This window comes from Haplochromis burtoni, unplaced genomic scaffold (genome assembly GCF_018398535.1).
Source record: "Haplochromis burtoni strain Fernald_Lab_line unplaced genomic scaffold, NCSU_Asbu1 Contig_489, whole genome shotgun sequence".
NCBI classification, from domain to species: Eukaryota; Metazoa; Chordata; class Actinopteri; order Cichliformes; family Cichlidae; genus Haplochromis; species Haplochromis burtoni.
This window is the reverse complement of record NW_024582850.1, coordinates 189,134-200,292: the sequence shown is the minus strand read 5'-3', so window position 1 is coordinate 200,292 and position 11,159 is coordinate 189,134. Positions and strand designations below refer to the sequence as shown.

Here is an 11,159-nt window from a genome sequence, read left to right as displayed (position 1 = left end):
AACCCAGTGGAGGTAAATGGAGTTTGAGCAGACCAGGACAATACATATTGATTTTTCTTTTTAAAACAAGTTTACTAAAAATCACTTGGTCAAGGGTAAAATCTCATTAGTCATCTATAGCCTGCATTTAAAAAATAAAAATAAATAAAAAATAAAAGATAGATAGAAAACAAAGATACAGGGAAGCAAAAGTTGAAAAACAGAAACATGACATTTGCATGCTGGAATCCCAGTGGATAGGAGCCACTGTCCCTATTAAATCTGGTTAACTCCATCAAGTTTATGTTGAACACGACCAAGCTTTGAGAATAAAGACTTCTTTACTGTTGTTTAAAAGGTTTTGACATGAGTCCCTGTGCACATACTGTTTACTGACTGAAATGTTGAATTGTTGAACCTTTAATTAAACTGGGCTCCAATATTGGAAAAAAAAAAAACTGTTAGATGACCTAAAAGTCTTACATTAAGAATATGGAATTCAGGAGTTCAGCTGCGTGAGACAATAAGAAAAAATACCACACTCCTTCATACAATATTATGTAGACGGCAGCATAATCCAACTGTGGTAATGAGATTCTTGCAGCAACAGGGTGCGTCTGAATGTCAGGCTGACATATTACTGAATGGGGGTGATATCCACTGAAGGTTACTGAATGCTAAACAAAATTTCCAACGCTCAGCATGGCTTACTCATCATGCTGTTACAGTTGTTCAGCTACTCACACGGTTGATCCCAACACACCATCTGCCACGGTTGTCAGGGAGACCGGCGCGTCTCCCTATATACCTGGCATTACCATGCATCCCTTATCTTGATTGTGTCTGGATGTGATTTATCCAGATTACCCTTGGACCTGACATTAATATCTGACTGCAGCATTCTGACCAAAATCAGATTGCTCTTTTCCTTCACAACACTCTAATTCCTCTTTTTTCTTCTCCCTCTTCTAATAACATTTAACCCTTTGCAAAGCTGTTAAATCTTTACATATATATGGTTTCTTTCAGCTCGCAAAACTTCTAAACTAAAAGATATTTTTTGGTATGTTTGGATAAAGTTGAGGGAAAAAGCAATTTTATGCAATATTATCTGCAGACAAACTTATTTTCTGAAAATAAAATTGCACCATAAATATAATATGATTTAATAAGAGCCAGTAGACCGTATATTTAAAAAGGCCACAGCCTCCTTGGTAAGACCCTTGGTCATGTCAGTGTTTTGACGGTGAGGACGCCACACGCTCATTGATTAACAGCTTCAGTGATTGTAAGTCAAGTCAATGAGAATAACTAATAATAATAATAATAATAATAATTTTCCTTTGTAATCGTTTATAAAATGAGCATCGTGTTATTTATTACAGTTTTTCTCGATTGCTAAAACACATTTCTTGAAACTACGCCTCATATCCTCACAACAGTAAACACAAATCCATAACATCTCACTCAATTTCCCAAACATCCTATTTCCAGGTCAAAATGAAGCTCTACACCCAAAACTATTCACTCCTGCTGAAAAACCAAACTTTGCCCTCAGACATCAAACACAAGCCCTCAAAAACACACACACTACAACAGAGTTTTGCACACTGGTACAATTAATTCAAAACAATAGTTCCAAAACAAATAGGTTGCTTATGGTTCTCCCCTTCAAAACCCTTGTCACATGATAAACACAAAAGACGCAACCAATGTATGTACAGTGGCACATTGTCATTCATGTACTATACAGTACAACACACACCAGAAACATTATCCCACCTCAGCATCTTGTCTTTGGTCTGGGTCAGGCCAGAGAATCTCATCCACATCACAGGCTATATTGGCCCCAGCCAGGCAGCGGGGGTAAAATCCTCTTGCATGCCTGATCCACCCCTGGCATGCATCTACTGATATGTCTAGGCAGGCCTCTTCCATGGCCTGAAGGAGGTGAACACGGACATAAGGTTCTCGGTCATACACTTTCCACCGCCATGCCGAAAATAACTCCTCTATCGGGTTTAGAAAGGGAGAGTATGCAGGCAGAAAGATATTAGAAAACCTTGGGTTATTGGTAAACCAGTCACGAACCAGAGCAGCGCGATGGAAGCTGACGTTATCCCACACAACAACGTAGTGAGGCTGCTCTGGCTGTGCTGGTTCCCTGTAGTCCAGCTGGAACATATGTTGTCTTAAACCATCAAGAAAAGCAAGGAGAAGCATAGTGTTATAGGGTCCTAGTACGGCATGGCGGTGGAGTACCCCTCGTTGGCTGATGGCTGCGCACATAGTGACATTCCCCCCACGCTGACCAGGGACATTTACAATAGCCCGATGGCCAATTATGTTCCTCCCCCTTTTCCTTCTTTTGGTCAGGTTAAAACCTGCCTCATCCACAAAGATTATTTCATGGGGAACAGGCCGTCCTTCAATCTCAAAGATTCTCTGCAAAACACATAACACAGTAGAGTCAATCGGTACCCTGAACCACAGTTCAAGAGTGCTGAAATGGCAGCATAAACTGCCATGCTGTGATGGTACACAATACTTTATACAGTATCAAAACTCATACCTGAACATATTCCACACGTTGGTTTTTCACTCTGTCAGAGTTTCGTTCGAAAGGGACTCGGTATGCCTGTTTCATCCGGAATTGATTCTTTCGGAGGATGCGGTCAATTGTGGAGAGGCTGATGGCATTTATGCCTCGAAAAAGATGATCATCCTCAATCACTCTCCTTTGAATCTCTTGCAGGCGGATTACATTATTTGCAATTACCATGTTTACAAGTTCCCTCTCTTGCTCCTCCGACAAAAGCCTTAACCTGCCTCCACCAGGTGGTCGTCTCTGTGTCCTACAAAAATAGAAGCACTCATTACTGTAACTGTCACACATTCATTTTACAGGCAAATAATGGAAACATACTGAAACTCAAGACACATAAGTTCAGTAACTTAAACGTTACTGTACAAAGCAGTCTTACTGCAAGTACACCTACCTGTTTTCCTCCCTGAAGGTTCTGATGATGGAGACAACAGTGAAGCGACTCAAATTTGGTTGTACTCGTTGCCCAGCCTCCCTCATAGTCATCCCATGGACAAGGACATGGTCAACTAAAGTGGCTCGAATTTCATCCGAGACTGACTGTCTTCTTGCCCTTGCTCTTCCCCTTCCTTGTCGCCGTCGTTCTCCACCTCCACCTCCTTCACCACGTCCTCCTCCTCCTCACCTCTCCCTCCTCCTCCACCACCTTCCTGTTGTCCTAGACCACCTCCTCTTCCACCACGTCCTCCTCTTTCACCATGTCCTCTTCCTCCACCACGTCCTCCTCCTTCACCACGTCCTCCTCCTCCTCCACCTCTCCCTCCTCCTCCACCACCTTCCTGTTGTCCTAGACCACCTCCTCCTCCTCTTCCACCACGTCCTCCTCTTTCACCACGTCCTCCTCTTTCACCATGTCCTCTTCCTCCACCACGTCCTCCTCCTTCACCACGTCCTCTTCCTTTGCATCTCTTTGGATCCATTGTTTCAAACCTGAATGAGCTGACTTTGGCCCTTTTATCTATCCATCGCAGGTTCTGATTGGTGTGTGCTAAATTTTGACTCCTAGTGTTTCCACCTGGTTAATTGTGTGCTAATTGAGCTCAAGCTATGCTGACTTAAGTTAACATTATTGCATGCTAGTGCTTTCTAAATGACTACATGGTGTAAGCACTGTAAAATGTAGGGATTTGTGTGTAGAGTTTTGCAGTAACAGTTCACCAAATTTGAGTCATGTGTCAAAGCAGGGAATAGTGTTTATAGTTCAGGGAAATGGGTGAGCTTTTTGAACAATAGCGTTACGGTTTTGAAATTTTAGTTTAGAGGCCTGGTTATAGTGTTTAGGCAATCGAGAAAAACTGTAAGACCTTTAAGTGAGACCATACAGTCTTTAGGAAAGTGTTGACTGAGGTCACAGAGTGTGGGAGCCAAAAGGAGACTTATATGGAACTTAAAGTCTTGTAATCAAAGGAGTCATGCTGTTTACAACTACATGAATGTGATTTATTACTATTACTGAAGCTCCGCGGCTCCGTACCGTAGTAAAGGGACCTCTGGCTAATACGTCGGGTTCCGTGTTGGGCTTGTAGCCGAAAAATAGCTTTACTTTGAGAGAGGCGTCAAAAGGCTGCTCCAATGGAACTTATTGTTTCGGAGGAAAACACGAACACGGTGTACAGTCGAGTCTTAATAGCTTACTTACAACTGGGCTCGTCAGGAACTCTTCTTGGCTGCAGTGGTTATTATTATATTTACATGCTTCCAGCTCCCGTTTCTGCTCGGTGACAACTCGTACTTTTCCACTCGCCTTTTTCTCCCTCTTCGCGCTCACAGACACATAACGGGTATCGCAGTCCATTCTCCCTGCAGCATGGACAACACTGCCCATGAGGCTACATTCTTTAGGGCTATGCCTGTAGCATTCTGCCTATTAGCTTAGCACAACAAAAAGGCGCTCTCTCACCCAGGAAACACACAGTCAGTGTTGCCAACTTAATGACTTTGTCGCTATATTCAGCGAGTTTTCAGACCCCCTTAGCGACTTTTTTTCTGAAAAGCGACTAGCGACAAATCTGTGGACTTTTTCTGGTGTTATTGGAGACTTATTTATGACTTTTTGACGTGAAAGCGCGAATCGCTTTTACTTTCAACAAGCAGAGGTGCTGCCGTGGGCACCTCACCCATGCCAAAGCGCTCACAGGTGTTATCAGCTGCTATCAGGGCAGAAGATGTTCACACCTATGCGTCCAAACTGCAAATAGATCGCGCATGAGCGAAGCCGCTGCTCCTGCTCTGACTGTAACGCAGTCAGTTCTTCTTTTACTGTTATGCTGTTTTGTGGATCACAAGGTTTAAAACTACTTATAAACACACACACACACACACACACAAATTAACTCCTCCAGAGTGCCAATCTCAAGTCACTTTTGCCAGTCCAGGCCCGGATAAAGGAGCAAGGTTGGAATTGTGACATTAAAAAATAATAATTGCTAAAAGAAATTGAATTTGTAGTTCTAAATAAATTCTAAATGCATTTAAGACGTTTTTTACTCACTCTATGTCTCTTCCACGATGTTATTTCTCTCTCCAACAGCGTAGGTTACAATTACATTAGCATGACCAATTATGCAAATTAGGCGATGACGTCATTTAGCGACTTCTAGCGACTTTTAGGACAGCCAATAGCGATTTTCCTTACTGAGGAGGTGGCAACACTGCACACAGTAACCCTGGCAACCGTAATGCTGCCGCCTGGAACAACAGAACATAGCTGTCAAACAAAACCCAAACAATCCTGACCCGCGACAATAAGAAACAGGAAAATACTGCCGTGTAATCCATTTATTTCAACAAAGTAACTGTATTCTAAATACCACCTTTTTAAACGGTAACTGTAATGGAATTCAGTTACTCATATTTTGTATTTTAAATACGTAACGGTGGTACATGTATTCGTTACTTCCCAAAACTGTTTAAGAGACTTCCTCAGATTTCGGAATCATTCAGAATCCACTAGGAGATATTCAATGTCAAAATGCTTTAACTAACTTTAAGACATTTGAATATTTCACTGATAATGGTATATACAGGCATATTTAAACCTAACAGAGGATTTATACTGTGTTAAAACTGAGCAGTAGGTATGCTGTAACAGCAGACTCTTCTGAGACACTGTGTTGTAGCTCATTCAATAACCTGATGTGCATCTCCCTCAGGTATACATGCTGGCAATGGCATTAGCTACCTGTGTAAGGCACACCACAAAATTTCTTTAAATAGATTATAAACTTCACGAAAACTTAATTCTGGATCCCAAGAAAAAGAATATTTTTGTTATTTTTACTAATTTTTGGAAGCAGATGAAAATAACAAGGAGTCCTGTTCACATGTATAGGAAATCATTTTCATCTGGGGGGACACAGAATCATTTCCAAGAGATATATATAATCTCTTCAGCGAGTCCTGGATCTGCCGTGGCTCCCCATCTAGGTACGTTCAGAAAGCATCATAATCAGATGCCTAAACCACCTTGACCGGCTCCTTTCGAGGGTCTCTTTTCTGCGGCTTGTATCTGCGACCTCATTCTTTTGGTCGCTACTCTGAGCCACAGGTGAGGGTTGGAATATAGACTGACAGGTTAGTCAACATAAATCGTCTGTACAATTTTATGTTGACGCTACAGGCTGTAAACATTTCTGCTGTAAACTTGGGTTTTTTAACATTGGAGACTATGTTGCTTGACTCTATTCAGGGAAATACAAAATGCTAAACATTAGTAAGATTATATTAATTATTGATGCTTGACCCCTATGTGTGTTTACAGCAACTCTATTTCTTTTAAGAAAAAGTGTCATACAACAAATGAAACAAAGCTGAATGACATTGCAAAAACATAGAGCTCACTGACTGCTTCTGTGAGAAAAGCTACTCCTACACACTGTTTCCCTTGCAGTGAATATATACATACTGGACACTGAGTTACTTTTAAAGCGTGGGCGAATCAAAACAAGAGGTGGAAGTCTTTCAAATCAAACAGTCGCTCTTCTTTTCTATCTGGTGTGACACAAAGCACAACAACAATGAGACATAGATGAATTATTTTCAGCATAATGAGAGGTGATAGTACACAATGTGCCTTGGTGGACATTCTGTTAAGTGTCCATATCGTGACAGTTTTTATTTGAGTCTATAGGGAATTTCCATTTAAATAGCATCATTAAAAATGAAAGAAGCAGGAACAAATGTAGAAAAACCAAAACACTCTCTTTAATGTTGAGCTTAAAATAATTTTATACCAAGCATATGCACGACCTGGCATCAAATACAGAAAGAAATGCATCCTGGTAATTTAATTGGACATTCTTTTAGTTGAGTTGCTCCACAAGGATCACCGCATGTGGATACAATTTATGAAACGGCTCACAAGCGTAACCCTTCTGATAAAGGAACACATTCGGAGGCTAATGAGTTGAGCTGAGTTAATGAATCTCTCTAAGATGTATTGTTCACACAACCATGTAAGTGCACATGTGCAAAAGACACATTTTTGTAGTTGATGTTTATGTATAAACAACAGGAATTCCAAAGAGGGAAAAGGAAGATACGAACAACCCATTGCTTTCAAAGAATAAGTAATGTTATTGACGGCTTTAGATGTACATAAATAAAGAGGACTGCATGCAGAGTAGGTGATGAACAGAGGAGTAGACGGAATCTAACATGCAGATACAGTCTTTCTGAGCTCTGTGCTTCTCAGGCAACATTCTGCCTGATTTCTGCAAGCGATTATTTTGAGAAATGCTTTGAGAAGCAGTTGCATTGCAAGTATATCTGCGTTTGGAAATTTAATTAAAATAACTTTCAAAAATTCATCATGCCCTTTATTAGTTCAGACTAAATCTGTCTATTGATCTTTCTGCTTCAAATGCCAGTACACAGATTGGGTCAGTATTAGAAATCGTTGCATCTGGTATGAACTAGACTTCAAAATGTGCATGTTTAAAGTTGTGGTAAAACAAAAGTGTATGTCCATTTTTAAAAATTTTTTTTTTTTACATTTGCAGAATACACTATATTGCCAAAAGCATTCGCTCATCTGTATTCACACGCACATGAATTTGACATTCCATTTTTAATCCACCATTTCAACTCTTCTGGGAAGGCTTTTCACAAGGTTTAGAAGTGTCTTTATGGGAATTTCTGACTATTCTTTTTGAAACACAGTTGTGAGGTCAGACACTGACGTTGGACTAGAAGGTCCTGGCTCACAGTCTCCACTCTAATTATACTAAAGGTGTTCTGTCAGGTTGATGTCAGGACTCTGTGCTGGCCAATCAAGTTCTTCCACACCAAACTCGCTCATTCACGTCTTTATGGACTTTCGGCACCACATGTTTGAACAAGAATCCCCAAACTGTTCTCACCAAGTTGGGAGCATGAAATTGTCCAAAGTGTCTTGGTAAGCTAAATCATTAAGAAACCAAGGGGAACCAAGGGGCTGACCACAACCCTTGACAAACAACCCCTCACCTTGATCTCCCTCCACCAAATTTCACACCTGGTACATTGCAGTCAGACAAGTGCTGTTCATCCAGCAACCACCAAACCCAGACTCATCCACTGACTGAGACAGAGAAGTGTATTTGATTACTCTAGACACATCTCTACTGCTCTAGAGTCCAGTGGCAGCACGCTTTACACCACTGCATTGGTATATTGCACTTTGCATTGCATTTGGTGATGTAAAGCTTGCTCGGCCATGAAAAACTTTTCCATGAAGCTTTCTACACACTCTACTTTAGCTAATCTGATGGACACCAGAAGTTGGCAGGACTGTAACAACTGACTGCAGCCTCTGCCCACTGAGTGCCTCAGCATCCGCTGACCCTGCCCTGTGTTTTTATGTGGCCTACCACTTCGTGGCTAAGTGGCTGTTGTTCCCAATAGCTTCCCAAACAGCTGACTGTGAAATATTTAATACTGAGGAAATCTGATGACTGGACTTGCTGCACTGGTGGCAACCTATCATGCTACCATGCTGGAATTCACTGACCTTCCTAGAGTGACCCATTCTTGCACAAATGTTGGTAGAAGCAGTCTGCATGCCTAGCTGCTTGATCCCATTATGCTGTGGCCATACAAGTGATTGAAACACCTGAATTCAACGATTTGGATCGGTGAGTGAATAAATTTGACATTATAGAAAGTTAAAGGGTTGCAACAACTATTTTTGATTTCTTGTAGTCATCAATGGATCATTACAGCGTCCATAGTGCTGATCCTGGAATTGTCCTCTATGTACAGTATAAAAGAAAATTCTTCTGCATTTCAAGTGAATTGCTTCTTTAGAGTTATTCACCAACTTAACACAAATACACAAATAAGTCTGCAAATTCCAACCTCAAAAATTGGAGAGCTTATAAACGGAGAGCTAAAATATCCAAAGAGATATTATAAATCTGCTTCATTTGTCAGATCCATTTTTTAAAATAAAGTAAATAGTTTGCAATTGTTTAGGATGCACACTAGCTAGCACAAGGGAAGTCCTGTAAAACCTCCAAACTTTGCCGAAGTGTTTGTGGATTTGACGGCTGTCGACTACCCCCTGATGTTTTTCCATCACAGATGCATTGTTGCCTTCAAATATAGGCTGCTTCTAAAGGGATCTGTTTGAAACTGTGTAGCAGAGGTCATATGGTCAGTGACCTCATGATAGCCTCCAGTTTTTTAGTCTTCCACCATTTTAATCGGTCATCCATTCAGGCTTGCACCTGCTGAGTGTTGTTAGGACTGAAATTCTGCCTCAAGGCCAGTGTTGTTGCAAAAGAAAATCCTGATGACCTTCTTACCTCTACATGTTGACAGGTTCTTTGCTGCAAATTACATTTTAGCAAAGCACTGCTAGCGATTCTTGTTTTTAACACTGATTTTTAACAATGATTTTATTTCGATGCTGTATGTGTTAAAAGTAAACACTGCTACCCTTTATCCACCCACTTGTCAAACAGGAAAAGACAGCAGAATACATCAAACTTCAAAATTATGATTAGCCTTATTGAGTACTCCGACCTGTAGTAAATAGAAAAAGAGTTTCTCTGTAAAGACAAATAAGAATCTTTATCTGAAGATAAAGAGATTTGTTGATGCAAGTAAGATAATAGCAATGATTAAAATCCTGCTGCAAAGTTTCTAGGATGTCTGTTTGCTGATGAAGAGCAAGACAAGTAGGAGGACCTGACAACAATAATTGCACAAGCACCCAAAAGACATTTACAAGGGTGGTAATTACCACCACTGTCATAGTTTTGCTGTTATTGTTAGTTCAGCCATTAATTTTAGTTCATGCTGCTCTGCCTTTATTTTCCCCACTAATTAGTTCTTAGCACACCTTTCTCAACTCGTCACACACAGAGAAATGGGCAGGAATTCACCTTTTAGAGAGATTTCTTAATATCCATGGTTAATCCTCATATTCCATGCCTTCATTGTATGGTTTGGGCCAATTTTGACCTGAACCATACTATTTTAACTTTAAACTACAGATATATTTAGAATGTATAAATAGTCTATCAACATTAATAAATGGTGATTGATTGTTACAGTTTTTTCTGAATGCTTAAACCCTAACTGTGATTCTTATAGCACAATTTCTAAAACTATTAATACTTATAGCAAAACCACTCACTGAGTATGCAAAACTAAAAGCACAAACACTGCTTTGCACTCAGTTTGCCATTTTGTAACACACACTTTGCAAACCTGTACCTACAATCCACTGCACAGCACTCTTTTTGCAGAACTGTAAACACAACTCACTGCTTTACACTCAATTTCCAAATGATCAATGCACTCCTAGCAAAACCATACACATTTATGGCTATTATTTACACTATTTTGCCAACTGTCTGGCACACTGCCACATGTAAAAACTTTTTTAGATAATTAGTTTACTTTGCAATCAGCCCAGGCACTATAATACAGGTAAGCTCTGTGTGTGGAGTACAATGGAGGGAGCAGGAAGAGTGAGAAGTAGAGGAGACCGAGGAGGACGTGGAGGTGAAGAAGTAGGACGAAGAGGACGACAAGGACAAGGAGGATTGCACATTGCATGTGATGTAGACAAAATTTTGTGGCCAGATCCAGAGAGATGACGCGATGTAGACTGATTTCTTTTCTTTCCTCAGTGAAATTACTATTTCGTTTTGACTTGGAAATAAACACTTGTGTTTGTTTTGATGTGTGTGAATAAACACCAGTACTTGAAGTTTGGATCCCTCTATGTTTATGGACCTATGCCAAAAGTATGAGCTCAAATTGACATAGCCTACCTTGTGCACAGAGAAAGCAAAAGCCAGATGTGTTTCGTATTCATACCATCAGTGTGCAGTTGGTGCATTGTGTGCTTAGTAGATGATGGCTTGTGTGTACTGTTTGATACGGAAACACCATTTTTACGAAGGTGTGAAGAGTTAATCTAGCTGTGTTCGCTTTTGCAAGAGAACTACAATGTTTTGATTATTGGGTGACAGGTTTTCTTATTTGTGTGTAGAGTTTTGCAAAAATAGCCAATAGTTACAAAAAATGTGCTTAAGCAATCAGAAAAAACTGTAATACTGTTTCAGAGAGTAGGCAGAGTTTA

General features: G+C 40.4%; 1 protein-coding gene across 1 annotated transcript; it reads right to left on the bottom strand.

Moving 5' to 3' along the window:
* Positions 1–1,360: 1,360 nt before the first annotated feature.
* LOC102302549 lies at positions 1,361–3,246 on the bottom strand. Its single transcript, XM_042213856.1, has 3 exons — positions 2,979–3,246; positions 2,552–2,834; positions 1,361–2,424 (listed from the first exon to the last, which is right to left on the bottom strand). Exons 1-3 carry the CDS (start codon positions 3,068–3,070, stop codon positions 1,753–1,755), a joined length of 1,047 nt encoding a protein of 348 aa, XP_042069790.1. The 5' UTR covers positions 3,071–3,246; the 3' UTR covers positions 1,361–1,752.
* Positions 3,247–11,159: the final 7,913 nt, after the last annotated feature.